General features: G+C 38.9%; 1 protein-coding gene across 2 annotated transcripts in view; it reads left to right on the forward strand.

Moving 5' to 3' along the window:
- Positions 1–16,271: 16,271 nt before the first annotated feature.
- Nectin3 (nectin cell adhesion molecule 3) overlaps positions 16,272–19,187 on the forward strand; it is a 138,553-nt gene continuing 135,637 nt past the window's right edge. For both annotated transcript variants that reach the window (XM_077795338.1, XM_026396102.2), the window contains exon 1: positions 16,272–16,431. In XM_077795338.1, the coding sequence (XP_077651464.1) occupies positions 16,272–16,431 (160 nt within the window). The remainder of the gene's footprint in view (positions 16,432–19,187) is intronic.

The raw sequence follows: 19,187 nt of genomic DNA on the forward strand, positions 1-19,187 counted from the left end.
TCATACCCACACTGCAGGACAAAGAAAGTGTCTATGTGATCAGAGAGAGTCTCAGGAGTTTACATGGGAAGATACAGGTCATGGAAATTGTCTGGAAGCTTCCCTTCCCCTTGAATCCAATGACTTATAGGACCAGCTGAGAGAGATGTGACCAGCAGGGAACTTGAAAGGGGAGGGGTAGGAATGATTGAGTTTGGAAACTGAACTAGCAAGACCAGGAAACAAGGGGTTCATGGGTGATGAAGGGAGCAAAGAATTGGATCCTCTGCCACATGAGCAGAAGCCAAGGGAGATCCCTGGGAAGTAGTTTCCCAGAAGGGCTAGCAACTGCTGGGTCCTGGATGTGCATTGATTTAAAATATTCAGACCAATCACCATTCAACAAAGAACCTGGAGCCTACCTAATCCTAAGTCTCACCTCCCATATCTGTGGGATCTCCTCTCAAACTCCAGCAACCCCACCATGAAGGTGAAACAGACATCACAGTGGAACCCACTCCACCTAACACTGCTGAGAAAGGAAGCTGAAATCTTTTGAACTTTAATGGACACAATTCTTTAACTTTTCATCAAGAACTTTTCTTTCTTTTCTGCTTAATTTTGAGCTTAATGGTTCATGGACACACACACACACACACACACACACACACGTATATATATATATATATATATATATTTATTTTCATTTCTAGCATTTTTTGAAGGCAGTTTTTTTCATAGCTCAGGCTTTTGAGGGCTACAATATTTGATTAGTACATGTCAGTTTTGTTTTTTATTCATTTTTATTTATTTTTTATTTTTTTATTATACACACATACACACACACGTATTTCTCTCATCTATTTCCCTTAATGCTCGTTCTCTCTTTTCTTCTGCTAACAAACTCTATTGTTCACTCTTTCACTCTTCATCTGATTTTTTTACTTCTATTTTCTCTTCCTCCTTCATAACCATCACATCTTACATCTCTTTGTTTCTTTCCCTGTTCACCATTCAAAATTGTAAACCCTTTTGCAAATTTAATGTTTTTACTGTAGGCAATAACTGATCACATCATTTCTGTTCATTGTGACAATTAACATTGTAGATGTCATAACAGGAAATATTTGATTTAATTCTGTATACTGTTTGCATTGGATGTTGTAATACTTGTTTACCCCTAAATTGTGAAGTACTGGAAATTTTCAGGGACATGATAAGTCCACAGATCCAAACTTTTATATGGGTAGACACACAAACAACATGAAAAAAGCAAGGGAAAAACTGCCTCAAGCAAACCAAAAAACTTGTCCATAACAGAATTCATCAACACCATGCTGGAAGAAAGTTCAGAAAAGGAGTTAAAGATGTACATAGTTAAACAGATCGATGAGGGAAAGGATGACAGAAGGAGTGAAATCAGGGAGAAAATACAGAAAGTGAAAGATCACCTCAATAAAGAGCAATTCTGAAAAAAAATCAAGTGGAAATTCTTGAAATGAAGAAATCAAATCAAATTAAAAATTCAATGGAAATTATCAATAGCAGACTAGAACACTTGGAAGATAGAGTTTAAGGCAACAAAGACAAAATATATAATTTTTTTCAAAGGATTGAACCTAGGTGCACTTAACCACTGAGCCACAATGCAGCCATTTTATTTTATATTTTGAGACAGGGTCTCACTAAATTCCTTAGGACCTCACTAAATGACTGAGGCTGGCTTTGAACATTAGGTCCTCCTACCTCACCCGCCTGAGCACTGGGATTAAAGATATGCACCACCACGCCCAACTAAAATATGTAATCTTGAAAATAAAGTTGAACATGGGGAAAAGATGTTAAGAGACCATGAACAGAACTTGTAAGAAATATGAGATAACATGAAAAGACCAAATATAAAATTTATCAGGACACATGAGGTTCAGAGATACAAATTAAAAGAATTTACAAATTTTTCAATGAAATAATATCTGAAAAATCCCAAACCTTAAGAATGAGATGGAAAATCAAATACAGGAGGCTTACAGTACCCCAAATATATAAAATTACCACAGGCCCATACCAAAGCACATTTTTATGAAAATGCCTAATATACATAGTAAGGATATGATTTCAAAGGCTGCTGCAGAAAAAGGACAGGTCACATTCAGAAGGAAACCAATATGGATCTCTGGTGATTTCTCAACTCAGACCCTGAAAGCTAGGAGGTCTTAGAATAACATATACAGAGCTCTGAAAGAAAATGTTTGCCAACCCAGAATATAATACACAGCAAAATTAAGCTTCAGAATTGACAAAGAAATAAAAACTTTTCATGAGAAAAACAGGTTAAAAGAATTCAGAATTAGAAAGCTTGCACTAAAAAACATACTCAATAAATCATTTCATGAGGAAGAAATAAAAAATAGAAGTATAAACTAGAAAAGGAAAGAACTACACTAGAAAAATAGTTAATCAAAGAAGAAATTAATTCAAATTAAAAACCAGAAATTAATCAAATGATAGGAAATAAAAATAATTTGTCAATAATAACATTGAACAGAAATGGCCTAACCTCATCAATCAAAAGACATAAACTGGTAGATTGGAAGAAAAAAAAAAGATACAGCAGTATGCTGTCTCCAAGAGACTTACCTCATAGGCAAAGACATCCTCAGACTGAAGGTAAAAGGATAGGGAAAACATGTCATTCACATGGATCTCATAAACAAGCAGCAGTTTCTATCCTCATATCAGATAATTTGGATGTCAAGCCAAAGTTAATCAGAAGGGACAAAGAAAGTCATTTCATACTGCTTAATGGACTTATACATCAACACAATTGTAAATATTTATGCCCCAAACAATGGTGCATACATATACATCAAAAGAAACCTTTCTTTCTACCTTCAAGAATCAAATAGGTCACAACATAATAATAATAGGTGATTTTAACATGCCTGTCTCATTACTGGATACATCTTCAAAACAGTAACAAAATAAATAAGCTATAGAAATAAAAAATGCAACTAATAATTTAGACTTCACACACATATATGGAATATATCATCCAGCAATGACTGAATACATTTTCTTTTCAGAAAAACACATATCCTTTTCTAAAATAGACCATATCTTAGGCCACAAAGCAACTCTTAGCAAATTAAAAAGCAAACAAACAAAAAAACAGAAAAAGAAAGAAAATATCTTACATTTTATAGCTCATAATATAATGGAATTAGGAATCAATGATAAAATAAAAATAGAAGCTACTCCAACACATGGAGACTAAATTATATGCTATTGAATGTCCAATGGATAGCAGGAAAAAATCAGGGGTAAAAAAAAATGCTTAGAGGTAGATGAGAATAGCAATATAACATATCAAAATTTCTGAGACATTATGAAGGCCATTCTAAAAGGTTCATTGCATTGAATTCTTTCATTGGAAGACTAGAAAGTCACCAGATAAACAACCTAACATTATATCTCCAGGCCCTAGAAAAAAAAAGAACAAAACACATCAACACAAAAAGCAGTAGAATACAGGAAATAAATACAATCAAAGCTGAAATCAATGAAATTACAACAAAAAAATTAAAAATCAACAAAACAAAAAGTTGTTCTTTGAAAAAATAAATAAAATTGATGAACTCTTACCCAAGCTAACCAAGAAAAAATACAGATTACTAAAACTCATGATGAAAATGGAACTACCACCATGCACACCACTGAAATACAGAGGATAATCAGGACATATTTTGAAAATTTATACTCTAATAAAATAGGATATCTTGAAGACATTGACAAATTTCTAGGGACATATGACCTGCCCAAATTGAATTAGGAGGATATAAAAATTTAAACAGCCTGGCACAGTGGCACACACGTGTAATCCCAGCCTCTCAAGAGGCTGAGTCAGGGAAATCACAAGTTCAAAGGAGGATCACAAGTTAAGCAATGGCAAGGCCATAAGAAACTCAGTGAGACCCTGTCTCTAAATAAAATATAAAATAGGGATGGGGATGTGGCTCAGTGGTTGAGTGCCCCTGAGTTTAATACCTGGTACCAAAAGAAAAAAAAATTAAACAGATCAATTTCAAGTAATGAAATTGAAGATGCCATCAAAAGCCTACCAATATAGTAAAGCCCAGGACGAGATGAATTGTCAATCGAGTTGTACCAGCTCTCCAAAGAAGACGTAATACCAGTCCTCCTCAATTTATTCAATAAAAATATAAAAGGAGGAAACTCTTCCAAATTCACTTTATAAAGCTATTATCACCCTGATCTCAAAACCAGACAAAGAAACAACAAAGTAATAAAACTTCAGGCCAATATTCCTGATGAACATAGATGTGAAAAATTATTAATAAAATACTGGCAAATCACATGCAACAACATATTCGAAAGATAGTGCACCATGATTGAGTTGGTTTCAATCTAGAGATTCAAGGTTGGTTCAACATATGGAAATCAATAAACATAATTCACCACATCAACAGACTTAAAGGCAAAACTCACATGATTATCTCAACAGAAGCAGAAAGAGCATTTGAGAAAATACAGCATCCATTCATCCATTCAAACACTAGAAAAACTATGGATAGTAGAACCATACCTCAACATTTAAAATCTCTATATATTGAACCCAATGCCAACATCATTCTAAGTGGGGAAAAATTAAAAGCATTCTTTCTAAAAACTCAAACAAACTCATACAACATATCAAAATTTCTGAGACATTATGAAGGCCATTCTAAAAGGTTCATTACATTGAGTTCCATGCCCTCTTTCAGCACTTCCATTCAAGATATTCCTTGAAACCCTAATCAGAGTAATTAGGCAAAAGAAAGAAATTAAAATGGGCATGAATAGGAAAAGAAGAGCTGAAACTATCCCTATTTGCTGATAATATGATTGGCTATTCAGAACACCCAAAAAATTCCAACAGAAAACTTCTAGAACTCATAAGCAAATTCACAAAGAGGCAGGATATAAAATTAACACCCATCAATCAATTGTGTTCCTATACACCAATAATGAATCAGTTTTGAGAGAGAAATTAGGAAACTAACCCTTTCACAATAGCCTCAAAATTTTTTTGGGGGGGGAATCAATCAAACAAAAGCAGTGAAAACCATCTACAATGAAAGCCACACAATACAAAAATACAAAAGAAAGAAATTGAAAAAGACTTAGAAGATGGAACTATATCGCATGTTCTTAGATAGGTACAATTAATATTATCAAGATGACCATATTGTTACTGGGGTTGTGGGTCAGTGGTAGAGCACTTGCCTAATACATGTGAGGCACTGGGTTGAATCCTAAGCACCATATAAAAATAAATAAATGAAATAAAGGTATTGTGTCCATCTACAACTAAAAAAAAGAAGAATAATTTAAAAAAGGATGGCCATATTACCAAAAGCACTGTATAGGTTTAATACAATTCCTATTAAAATTTCAATGACATCTAGTCTAGTCAGCTATTTTCCTGTTGTGACTAAAGGACCCGAATTTTAGTCACAACTATAGAAGAGGAAAGTTTATTTGAGGGCTCATGATTTCATATGTGTTAGTACATAGAAGGCCGGCTCCATTCCTTGGGGCTCCAGGTGAGGCTGAACACTATGGCAGGAGAGTGTGGCAGAGGGAAGCAGCTCACATTGTGATCAGAGAGCAGAGAGAGAGGTCTCCACTTGTGCGATACAAATATGTACCCAAAGCCACACTCCACTTCCCACTTCCTCCAGCCATATCATACCACTTGAATTACCACTCCGTTAATCCCTATCGGAGGATTAATTCACTGATTGGGTTAAGACTCTTACAACCCAATCATTTCTCTTCTGAACCTTCTTGCATTGTTTCACACACGAGCTTTTGAGGGACACCTCGCATCCAAACTATAACAACGTCCTTCACAGAAATAGAAAAAGCAGTCATGAAATTCATTTGGAAAGACATGAGGACCAGAATAGCCAAAGCAATCCTTAGTGAGAAAAGTGAAGCAGAGAGCATCACAATACCAGATCTTAAATTCTAGTACAGACATATAGTAACAAAAATGGCATAGTATTGGCATAAAAACAGACATGAAGACCAATACAACAAAAGAGAAGACACAGAGACAAACGCACATAAATACATTTATCTCATAGTTGAAGAGGTGCCATAAACATACATTGGAGAAAAGATAGCCTCTTCAACAAACGGTGCTACGAAAACTGGAAATCTATATGTTGCAGAATGAAATGGAAACCCTATCTCTCACCCTGCACAAGACTCAATTTGATGGGGATCAAAGACCTAAATATTAGACCAGAGAGCCTGCAACTATTAGAAGAAAATACAGAGCCAACTCTACATCATGTAGTCTTAGGAACTGACTTCCTCAAAAAAATGCCTAAAGCACAAGAATTAAAATCAAAAATCAATAAATGGGATTTTATCAAACTAAAAAGCTTCTTCAATGCCAAAACCAAAATAAAACAACAACAACAACAACAACAAAAACCCAATCAGGATCATGAAGAGACTGCCTATAGAATGGGAGAAAATTTTCATCACCTGTGTTAGGTGCAGGACAGGCTGAACTTAGTTGTTTGCAGGGCAGGCTGAATGAATGTTAGCTGCAGGATAACCCATGCACTTAAACCCTCCTCTGTCTGGTCCTTTATCACCTGTTTGCATCAAGTCTGAACACTCAACCCCACTCAAGGCTGAACACTTGACCCCCACCCATCTTGTGCAATGGAAACCCAAATCTAGCCCCTGCCCCGCCTGCCTGAAGGCAGAAGATGACATTACTGTATGATCCAATTACTGTATGCCAACAAGGCAGCTTGCAGACCAGAGACCCCATCAGATTTTGGCTATAAAAACTCACTCCTGCCAGGCCCCTCTCTCTTGCTCTTGCTCCCTCTCTCTCTTGCTTCTCTTTCTCCTCCTCCTCCTCCTCCTCCTCCTCCTCCTCCTCCTCCTCCTCCTCCTTCTTCTTCTTCTTCTTCTTCCTCTCTCTCTCTCTCTCTCCCTCTCTCTCTCTCCCCCCCCTCCTCTTTCTCACTGCTGCAATAAAGATCTCTTGGTCACTCCGAATGTTGTGGTCACTTTCCTTTCAACCTGAACCTCAGAGCATTAATCTCTAGGATAGATAAAAGTCAAAAAACAAACAAACAAAAAACAAATAACCCAATCAATAAACATAAAAGGAACTGAACAGCCACTTCACAGAATAAGAAATACAAATGGTCAATAAATATATGAAATAATTTTCAACATTTCTACCAATTAGAGAAATGCAAATGAAATCTACACTGAGATTTCAACTGACTTCAGTCAGAATGGCAACAATTAAAAATACAAGCAACAATAAATGTTGTTGAGGATGTGGGGTGCCTGGTGTGCCTGCAAATTGATGCAAGCAATCTGGAAAGCAGTATTGAGATATGTGAAAAACTAGAAATTGAACCATAATTTGATCTAGTTATACTATTCCTCAGTATATATCCAAAGGACTTAATTTCAGCATATTACTGAACACAACCATACTAGTGATACAACCACATCAATGTTTATAGAAGCGCAATTCACAATAGCTAAGCCCTTCAACAGATGAATGGATAAAGAAAATGTGGTCTACATACAAGATGGAATAGTATTTACCCAGAAAAAATGACTTCATAAATTGGCCAGTAAATGGTTAGATTTGGAGATTATTTGCTAAGTGAAATAAGTCAATCACAAAAATCAAAGGTGAAATATTCTCTCTGATATGTGGATGCTAACACACAACAAAGAGGAGAGGTGGAGGATAGAAGTTAATTGGATTAGACAAAGGGGAATAAAGGGAATGGAGTGGGTACAGGAATAGGAAAGACAGCGGAATTAATCAGATATAACTTTCCTATGTTGATATATAAATACACCACAGTGAAAATACACATCATGTACAACCACAAGAATGGGATCCTAATTAGAATAAGTTATACTCTCTCTATATATGATATGTCATACACTCTATGGTGCCGAAGTCTGTCTGGCTGGGCAAAATAACCAGGGGTGGGGGTGGGGGGGTGTGTGACAAGCAACTTGTGAAGATTGAAACAGCGGGAGCCGCTTTATTGTAGGACAGTAGAGGTATATATACACTTAACTGATTATACACAGCTTGTTTCAATTAACATCATCCAGATACATCAATTGGTCATTAAGGAATCCTCATCATTTTAACAACCACACACAGCTTAACTTAATTAACATCATTAGATACAGCAGTCAGTCATTAAGGAATCTCCATCATCTTAATGGCTCCCTGGCGTTACCTCTCAAACCACTCCCCCTGGCAAAGTGCCAGGTGCCATCTTGACTTGTCTGTGGCCCTCATCACTATGGTCATATATGTCTAAAAAGAATTTTAAAAAATATTTCCTAAAGAGAAAGTATTTGATCATGAAAGAAATAGAACTCATTTCCTTGACCAGCTGACTGTGGCTCCCAATTTAATTCCATAAATTAGGTCAAATCCTTTGGCCTTTTTTATACCATAAAGTCTCTACTGTACAAGAGGACAGCCACACTATTATCAGCAATTTGTTATCTTTGAAGCTGGGTTCCTTGGTCTGAAATTAGATTTTAAGAATTCTAATACTCAAAGTGTTTGATCTATTTTAAGATATAAGTTGTATCTCTGCTCTTCCACACTCAGCTGTGAAAATATAATTACTGCTGTTGAGTTGGGGAGTTGAGGAGGGTTGAGGATGAGTTTACTCCAATTGGTATTTTAAGTCATTGTTGAAAGGAAAGGGTAACAATTTAAATTAGAAAGTGATAGAAGTACTTCATCTAGAAGAGGTTCCTTTTTTTCCCCATGGAAATTGGAAGCTTTGTTAACTAATGAGAGTGCATGGTGAAGGATGAGGATGGAGGCCGAGGAGAAAGGGGAAAATTTGGAACAGTTGTTGCAAAGGCTTCAATAAGGATAACTGTAAGAATTGTTGCATATCTTTGGGAACCTGAGGGTAAGTTTGATACCATGAAATTTCGGGAATTATAGCTGGCATCCTGTTAAGATTTTATCAAGCAATTTTGATGAATGTCATTAGCAAAGGTTTGGAAAACAGATAAGGTCTTGAGAAGTGCATTACTGAAAAGTTTACCATGAAGTTCATTCTGGATAGGAAGACAGAAAAGCCAGAATAGGAATAATGATTTGGAGAGGTGTCAGAAGACAAAACGTGTAAGACAAAGAATTCAACGGTGATGATGATGTAGGAAAACAGGAGCTAGATTAGAAAAAGTGGGGACAACTTTGGAGGGAGGGCATTATTTTACTGACCATTGGAGATAAATGACAGAGGTTTGTAAACCATAAAGTAGAAGGTTGAATTAGTGTACTCTGGCCAATGGAAGGCAGAGTTGATCAAAACTGGCTTTAAGATTTCAACTGGATTGTTAGGAACATTAGCCTTACCAACATTCTATTCCCAGGCTTCTGTGATCCATATGTATTTCTTGAATGTATGCTTAAAATACTACTACTGCTAATACTGATGCAACCATGGTCACAACTACATCTCTTGTGCTTTATGTTTCAGGCCTATTCTAATGTTATTATATGAACTAGTTTAATCCTTAAGCTGTACTGTGATGAAGGAATAATTTCATACTAGGAAACTCAAGAATCCATAACTTGTCCAAGGTCACGAAGTAGAATATTTGCATACCTTTTTGGGTTGGGGGAAATGGAAGGCTGAGGCTATTCTATCTTTTCCCTCTCTTCAATTAAAAAACTGATTATTGAATATTGGCAGTGTAAAGAAACTTGCTGGACATTATATGAACCTGATTAACTGAGATTAAAACTCAGTGGAATAATATTTAGTAGAAGCAATTATAAAATGTGGTAAAATTTTATCTGATATTTTATAACATCATTGATTGCATTATTGCAGCCTATGTCATTTGCTCCTTTTCTAATTTCCTTCTCCATGGTCTCTCTATTACTATCCTTCTACCTCTACTCACATTCTCATTTCCTTTTTGAGTACTTTTCTCTTTATTCTTTTTTATCAGTTTTTTTTTATTTTCCCTTCCTCCTCCTGCTTCTTTCAGTCGCCTAGGTTGTTATCTCCTACCTACCCATACCATAATCAGCTCACTCTGGAAACAGATTTTGTTTTAGAATACTAAAATTCTCTTGAATTCACTTTCTCATTTACATACACATTTCCCCTTTATTCCTTCTACAAATGAAAGTTCAGACCTTCTTACATTCTGCTCCTTACAATTTATAATTCCTAGTTATGATTCTCTCAAATCTCCTGGTAATCCGTTCGCCTTCATGTTTGCACTCTTTCCTGACTTTTCTAATAAATCTAATCTTGTCATTTACCCGCTCAAAATTATTCAACTGTTCTCACAATCTATCAGATAAAATCAAAACTTCTTTACCAGGTTTTTAAAAATCCCAGACTACTCATCTAACTTCACTTTCACCTTTTCCCATTACGACTCTTTGCATGCTACCCTTTGGCAGCACAGAAATGCTTGTATTTTCCAGAACATATGATGCTGTGTCATGCCTCTTTAACCTTCATCTGTCATTTCTCTATTCCCTTGCTGCTTTTCTCCAAAGTGTATGGAAAACTTCTAGTCATTCACTCTCAATCTTCCTGCCTCAGCCTCCTGAGATGCTGGGATTACAGGCATGTACTATAGTATCTGGCTCTAGTCATTCTTTAAGATTGTTCACATGTCTCTTTTGTGAGGGCTTCCCAGTCTTTTTTAGGCAAACCTTGAAATTTTCTATGCTTGCTCCTTTACTTTGCATTCTTCAGTGTTTGCAAGAATATTGTAATTAGTATATGGAGTCAGAACATGAGGTTTTCTGTTCCCAGCACCTAAACAAAATCCAGCATATAGTAGTTTAACCATCTTTTTAAAATTAACCTACCACAATGGTGTAAAATAATTCTCCTTTCAGCCTGAATATCAGTTTTTCAAGTTATATGATTTGGAACCCTAGCACTCCTACAAAAGAGCTATATATTAAAATTAGAGGTAGGTTTTAGATAATTACATAAAATGTATGTTTATTTTCATGTTGGTTTGGGAGAGAAGTCCAATTCTTATATTTCCAAATAATCCTCTTGATTGTTCAGTGTAGTCAAGGTCCATAAACGAATTAAATCACCTAAACCACCTAAAATGAAAACTTTGTATTGATTTTTTACCATGACCTAAATGATAAACATTAACAAAAACAAAGCATATATATGACTACAACATCAACCTAATTACCTCCACTTGTTTCTCACCCAACTCTGCTTACTGTGGATTAGTGCCAAGGAAATGGAAAAAGTTTTGCTCATTTACCTTATTGCTTTTACTTACATTTATTGTTGGAATGGTAGTGTGATTTTAATTTTACACAGTTTGATGTAGAGAAAAATAACTGTTGTAAGGAAAATTTTTAGGAAATAGTCACTAAAAAATAGAGTATCAATTGAGGTTCAGTGAGGAATACAGATACCATATTGTGTATCTGAAGGAACTTATTATAGAGAAATATTACCAGGGTTTGGAGGGAATCTCCAGATCAAAAGGGTAACTTTGAAGTGATGCAAAGATATGAAGTTACCTGCTGGAAAGGAGGATGTTACCACCTTTAGAGCTGGGGGAGCAAAAGGAAAAGGTTGGATTATTAGAACTCAGAAGCTTGGAGGAGAGACCCTGCTGAGCTTAGAATTGGACTTATGAAATGGTTTAGCTGGGGATGGTACCATTTAGGGGTTATGATGATCTTTTTTAGCATGCAAAGGAAGTGAGAGTTTGGAAGCAATGGGCAAAGACAAAGTGACAGGCTATTATTGCTGAGATGCTGATAGGAACAAGAAGAAAATGGAAAGGAAATAGTCCTTTCTCCCATATTCCTGCCTTCACTCTCTCTCTCCTATAGTTCTCCTTTACCAGTTAGCTGTCTAATATATTCTATCAAAGAATATAAAAGACCTCTATTGATAGAATATATTAGACAGCTAACTGGTAAAGGAGAACTGTAGTTTGCACAGTACCAGCCCTAGAATTACAAAGCAGAATGCAGAACAATGAATATGGAACAGAGAAGCAATAGTTTAAAATGCAGCACCAATGGCAATTAAATCAGTCTTAAGCAATGGTCAGTGTAATCATCATCCAGCTTGAAAAAGTTCCAGATGATTAATGATAAACTCAGGATATTAAGCATTAATATATTTCTATTGAGTTTGTTTGCCACTAGACATGCACTTGAATATGCTGTCACTATAGTTATCATTTGATCATTCAATCTGGAATCTATGTAGCAATATTCTAGGTGCTTGGGTTTTAGCAGTGAAAAAAAAATAGATGCCTGAAGTGCTCCTTCACTCTAGTAAAGGAAAAAAAAAACATAATAAATATATACATGTCTGATAGTAAAATGCCATGGAGAAAATAAAATTAAGGAGATAGAGATTGGGGTGGAGGCAGTTCTTTCATATGGGGCAGTCTTAGAGAGCCTCAGCAAGAAAGTGAAACTTGAGTAAGAACTCAAAGAAAATCTGAGGGAGCAGTATAACTATATGGGTGAAGAACTTTTCAATAGGAAAAGCATTGAATCTGATGGATATGAGATTAATGAAAATTTTGACAAGTGTTGGACTTGTTGTGGGATTGTAGTTGCTTTTTAAGTATTTGCTTTATTCTCTTCTAGAATTCTGTAAATCTAGGTAGGTAACATCAGATTATAATCTGTTACCAAGATGAAACATTCTACAAAGTATTGTTCATCTTTTCTATCAACATAAACACTATGCTTCTTCACACAGCAGGTTATAAAAGACTTGCTTACAGTAAGGAGAATTGGCTAAAGTATTTAATGTCCTACCTAAACTATAAGATACTTTGATCCAATCCCTTATGGACTTCTAATGATAGTTTTAATTTGGATGATTTTAATAAATGCAAAATTCTCAGCACTTTAAATAATTATTTATTTTTTAAAGTGAAAACTTTTTATTTTAGTTAAAGAGTTAGTGAACCTTGATAATTTAAAGTCTTTGAGAAAGAAAGTGGGATGGACACCCTTAGTACTTTTAACCTAAAACAATGAAATCATTTCTGGTATTGATCACTTGGCTTTTTGTTCAGATATTATTTTTCTGAGAAGTAAATATATGCATTTAGTATTCATTGGTGTCAGAAATATTAATAAATTAGTAATAATTATTCTTTTAATTAGTTTGCTACATGAACTTATCTATAAAATTGGAAAGTGAAAAATGGGTCTAAAATCCAAGAATACTGTAAAAGATTTTAAAAAAAATCAACAGTAATTCTTGTCCTTGGAAAAATGCGTTTTACTTTGAAATTAAGATCTTTTTTTTTTTTTTTGGTACCCAGTCATAATTTCCAACAGGAAAGCTTGAGGTGGGTATGTCTATGCTTATTTTATCTGATGAAAATATAATTTAAGACTGGACACTTTTTAGGAGGAAGAAATTTGAGTTGCCTTAGTAAATTTGTTTTTAACTTAAAGAAGAATATTAAGTGGTCAGTGGTGCCTATTGGAAGGCAAGAACATGGTTCTGGCTGGAAAAAACACTGCTTATGGTGGCAGTGTTTGCACAGTACTCAACCTCTGTGCCCAGGTTATTCCTGCTGTCAAATAGGGATAATAGTAATTGGTACCTTCCCTGGGAAATGAGCATGAGCTTTGCCATCTCTGGTTGAAGACGGTATATCAACACAAATTATTATTAGAACATAATACATGTAGGTAAAACAACAGCATGGTGCTATTTTAGTACTTATATAACATCTATAAATGCTTTTGTTCCATACTCTTTATACTGTAGGTGGGAGAATATAATCATAGCATGCCATTATTTAATTTCTCAGAACATATAGGAAATATATTTTTAAAGCTCATATATATATTTTTTTTTTTTTGAGAAACACAACACCTGCTAACTCCTCATGGTGTCGGTAGCAAATTGCATGGATAGACCCCATATTAAGCCTTTGGCACATTTTTAAAATGTTGACTGAATTAGTTTTCCTGCAGACTAGAACCATCAGGGAAAAGCTGGGGTTATGAAAATTGGCTAGCGATATTAAGATTTTGGTTGTTTAACATTGAACTGTGTCTCAACAACGTAGTATTACAGTGCTATCTAAACAGATAATTAGCTAGTTTTTGCTCAGTGGGTCTTTCTAAATTTAACAGTAAAATTAGATTTAGGTATGGGACAATAGGAAAAGACATTTTCTCAAGGGAAACTACTGTCAACAGAGCTGAGGAATGTCACAATAGCTACATTCCGTCAATTATGAACATCATCAGGGGATCTCCCTATGCTATGCAGGACAAGGTTTATTCATAAGTGCATCCTGAGGATAGGTGATACAAAGCATTGGCTGCAGGAGACAGGCTTACAGGAGATGACAGTGGCTGGCAGAAAAAGGGAGGGAGAGAGTAGAAAGAAGGGGTGGTGGATAAAAGAGGTATAAGACCAAGCGATGGGAGACTGGATGGGAGGCAGAAGTAAAGAAAATGAGAGGCGGGCAGGGTGTAGAATGATGTGTATCCTCTGAGGTGAGTAAAACACTGTAAGCCAGTGGGTGGAATGTGGGGGGACCGTAGTGACGTGGTCTTGGCCGCAGGCAAGCTTTAGTTTAGCTGTGACAGGCTTATCTCTGGGTGGCTAATTATTGTTCCTCTGACTGGAGCACATTTGTGACTATCTGGTTGAGATGACAAGACTACATAAAATGAATGGTGAAGGCCTTAGGATTGGTACCCTTAGCCTCTCGCAACTCCACCCCCGTGGGCAGTCCAAACTTAATCCTTTCCTCCTCCACAGAACAGCGAGTGTCTGGGGTTTCAAGGTCAAGGCACCCCGGCAGTGTGTGGCGAGTAGATGAGCAGAGCTGGGTGGAGAGCCATCTGGCTGAGGGAGGGTCTTAGTGGACTACAGGCGCTCACTTATGGGCAAACGTTTAATACTTCCCGAGGTCGCTATTCTGCGATTAGTTCAATGAAAAACAAGCAAAAATAAGATTACACGTGCGAACATGCAAATGACCTAAGAAGAACACCAACGCCCTCGAAGCCCCTCCGATGGGGAATATCCACGGCCTCCTGTTGCCAATCGCCCGGCGCCGAAAGTGGACAAGCCGGCAGCACGAGAGAATCAAGAGTGAGAAATCAAACCTTCTGGGGTCCCTCCTCTCGCCAGCTCCGCCGACCCTTCCACCAAACCACCCACCCAGAGAAAGGCGCAAGAAAAACGCCTGTGCAAATATGCCACAGCAAGAGGGCGAGGTGGGAGTGGGGCTAGAGAGAAGGGAGAGAGTCGGAGAGCACAGCTGTCCCGGGGAGCAGGAAGGAGGAGAAAGTCTCTTCTTTCAGTCCCAGCGCCCCGGCAAGGAGGAAGGCGACTAGTCTAGCAGGCTGAGTCCAGCTTCCCAGACATGAACCTTTAGCCTGGGCAACGGAAGGGCAGCCTCATCCTGCTTTCTCCGCGCCACCCTTTCCATGACCCAGGTCCCCACCAGAGGGAGAACGCTGCCCTTGAGAGGCGAGCTGGGAGCGCGATTGTCCCGCAGCACTCCGCCTCCGTCTGCGCCGGGGCCGCTGTGGACCCGCGAGGGGCGGAGTGGGCGATACCATTGGAAAGGCTGGGAAGGGGGGTAAACGAGGCAGGAACGAGGGGCGGGGCCGGCTAACCTATTCCAGATTTTCTTGTCCTTTTTAAAGCTCTGTTTTGAGAGAAACCCCGTTATCAAAGTGGATGAAGAGTTCTTTTTTTCTTTCGAAGGGGGAGGAGCGTGTGTAGGAGGGCGGGGTGGGAGGAGGCAGCACGCACCCCGGGATCAGACGGGAGCCGGAGTTGCGGGGAGGGCAAGCGAATCCGGGTGCCGGCTTTGAGGGTCGGCTTGCTCTCCCCCTCCCGCGAGGGCGGGGTGGTGCGTTCCGAGTTCCCAGGAGTTCGAGGCGGGCGGGTGCCGGGGGGAGGGGAGTGGCGGCGGCGGCGGCGGCGGGCGGCTCCCGCTTCAACCTCAGCAGTGGCGTCGGCGACGGCGGAGTCGAGGCACCCGCGAGCGCTCGGCTGAGTGTCAGCCGGCGGCGACGGCGCAAGAGCTGGGAGTTAGGGACACGCGCGCCGGACCTTCCGCCGCCGCAGCGCCGCGGCCGCTGCTGCCGCCACCCAGAGCCTGAGGCGCCGGGGCCGGGGGAGCCGGGGGGCCGGCGGGAGAGCGGGCCGGGGGGAGGGTGGGGTATGGCGCGGACCCCGGGGCCGGCCCCGCTGTGTCCCGGAGGCGGCAAAGCACAACTTTCCTCCGCTTCTCCCCCCGGAGCCGGGCTCCTGCTGCCGCCCCCGACGCCACCGCCGCTGCTGCTGCTGCTCTTCCCGCTGCTGCTCTTCTCCCGGCTCTGTGGTAGGTGAACCGCGGCGGTCGGCGCGGGGGGAGGGAGGCGCGACCGAGGGTCCCGGCGCGGCGGCCCGGCCCTCGCGGGCCGCTTTCCGGGGCGGCGAGGCGGTTAGGTTCGGCGGTTGGCTGCGCGAGCGTGTGCGGCGGACTTTGGCTGGAAACTTTTCGCCGCGCCCCGGGGCGAGGCCCGGAAAGGGCCGGGCGGGCGATTGCAGCGCCGTCCGTCTTAGCGGCCGCGCGGGTCTCAGTTCTGATGCTCGGGGCCAGCGACGGTGCTTGGTGCGTGGAGCTGTGGGGACCGTTACTTCCTAGCTCTTTCGGGAAGCCAGCGGAGAGCGCGGACTTCTGGGCTGGGGTTAAGATGCCGGGATGCACGTTTTGCCGCCTCCTTGTTTTCCCCCCGGTGAAACTTGAGCTGTGATCCCGGAAACGCTAAGGACCGGAGTCCGACGGAATGAAGCCTTCTGTCCTCCTCTCATGGCCTTCCACCCTGGAGAAGGCACCATCTTAACCCACCCTGCCGCAGCATCCCTTACAGTCAGTTTTCTTAGGTCCTTGGGCCCTATTCTGCCCTGGCAGCCTCTGATCATCTCGGATTGAGCCCGGTCGCTGCCTTCCAGTTTTGGGACGTTTCTGCCCCTGCTTATTTTAGGACATTCTATTTGTCTCCAGGACCGAGACATACATGTTAAATACTTGATTACATCGATCGCCGGCTGGGCTGTCTTAATCAAAACAACTCCATACCTATTCCTAGTGTTAATCTTTCCCTTGTTTTAGTACAGTTTTCCTGGCACATTTGGGTCTAGTCTCTTTGTAAGTTCGGTTCCCAAATATCTCAGACTAGAGGCCTACTTTTTAAGGATTATATAAAAAAATATCTTTTTATGCAAGAAAAATAATCCTAAATAGTAATTAACAGACTACAGTGATTTGGGAAAATAAGACGACAAGTCTTTGGAGATTAGCGCAAAATGCCTTTGGGTAATATCAAAATACTGCAGGGCATTATTCATTCAAGAGCTCTTTCTTGGTGAGGAAGGTAAGGTGATGGGCAGAACTTCCCACTTCATCAAAGACTGGTTTTTAGTGTATCATGAAATCTCGAGCCGAATCTTGGCCAACATTTATTAAAAGGGGGAGAGATGTGTGGGAATTTCTTGGATAGTGTGAAGTGAAAGGAAGAGAAACCTGTTTTGGTTATGTGAGTTAAGGTAGATGGGTATGAGGTAGACAAAGTTATGAGATTTGAGTGCCCCTCATAGGCGGAGAATTTTCATTACCAGTTCACCATCAGTAGTGTAATGAAAGTTTCTGATTTACACAATGTAGTAATGAAAAATGACATGTTATCTCAGTCTAGTGTTCTTGCCACTCCTCAGATGTTTAGTTCCAAGATGCAGATCTTAATGCTGTTACTCCTTTACATTGATATAAGATTCTTGATTGAATTTGTGTGATATTTTTATGTTCCACTAAGCTTACAGTTGAGTTCCAGGATAGTTGAAAAGGACATTAACAGTTTACTGTCTTGACTATTCAGTTTATATTTATGATGGGAAGAATATTTGTACCTCCACAGAAGTACATTTGTTAAGGAAGAATGAGTAATATGTACAGCTGATATAGGAGATATAATTTGCATAATAATTTCACAGTTTTAAAAATGAATTGGTTATTTTTTGAAGGAGCACCTTGGTTTCTTAAAAATATGTTCAATAATATGCTATTAGAGGTCTTGATATTTTGTTTTAGAGCCTAAAAACTTCAGAAGTTAGATTTGTGGACTGTGATTTAGAGGAAGTGTAAATTGAAGTTTTTAAGAGTCATCTCTGCTTGTAGTTGTAGTCATAGACACTAGCTTGGTGTTACTGTGCACTGCTCATTTAAAGAGCTTCCTTTTTTGGCTTATAGTGTTATAACACCCTAATTTGTGAACCCTTGTGACAAGTTTTTTCCATTAAAATCTTATTTTAGAGTTTAGTCTTTGAATAGGACACAGTTGTTGTGACCTGGGGACACTTAATAAGTATGGAAATAGAATTTTATTCTTGTAAGCTATTTGTTGATCTAACAACCTGTTGATCTGACTACTAATGCTAGTAGTGCTAACATGTATAGTACTACTTAGGAGATTTGGCATGTACTTCTGTTTTAGTAGAACTAGTTTTAGAGTTGCTAAGGTTTTTAGGCTTTAAAGAGTTTACTGATTTGTTACTCAGAATGCTTTGTTTTATCGTACTTAGATCTTTCTTTTCCATGCTATTTTTGATACACTGCTTATTTTTAGTATAGCCTTAGTTATGGTTAATGTTATCATGTTAAATTGACTAGGAAAAATGTCCCTCACAACTGGTAAACCTCATATTCTGAAAATATAAAAATTTATGTCAGATATGCTATTTGTTTTGTGTTATACATTATCTTATTTGAAGATTTGAACTTTTAAAATGAGACATTTACAGGTTGACAAATTACCAGATTTCATTTCATTTTATTTTTTTTTTAAGTCTAAGAAAGTCCTAGGTATAAAGTCAGGTGGACTAGGTTTACAACAACATGTCACCGACAGACTTCATTTGTTTAATTCTAAAAGTCTGTTTCATTTTGATGAAAATAATCAATTCATAGGCTGGGCACAGTGGCTCCAGAGGCAGGAGGATCATGAGTTCAAAGCCACCATCAGCAATTTATCGTTGTGCTAAGCAACTCAGTGAGACACCCTGTCTTTAATAAAATATGAAATAGGACTAGGGATGTGG

Source organism: Urocitellus parryii, chromosome 2 (genome assembly GCF_045843805.1).
Source record: "Urocitellus parryii isolate mUroPar1 chromosome 2, mUroPar1.hap1, whole genome shotgun sequence".
Lineage (NCBI taxonomy): Eukaryota > Metazoa > Chordata > Mammalia > Rodentia > Sciuridae > Urocitellus > Urocitellus parryii.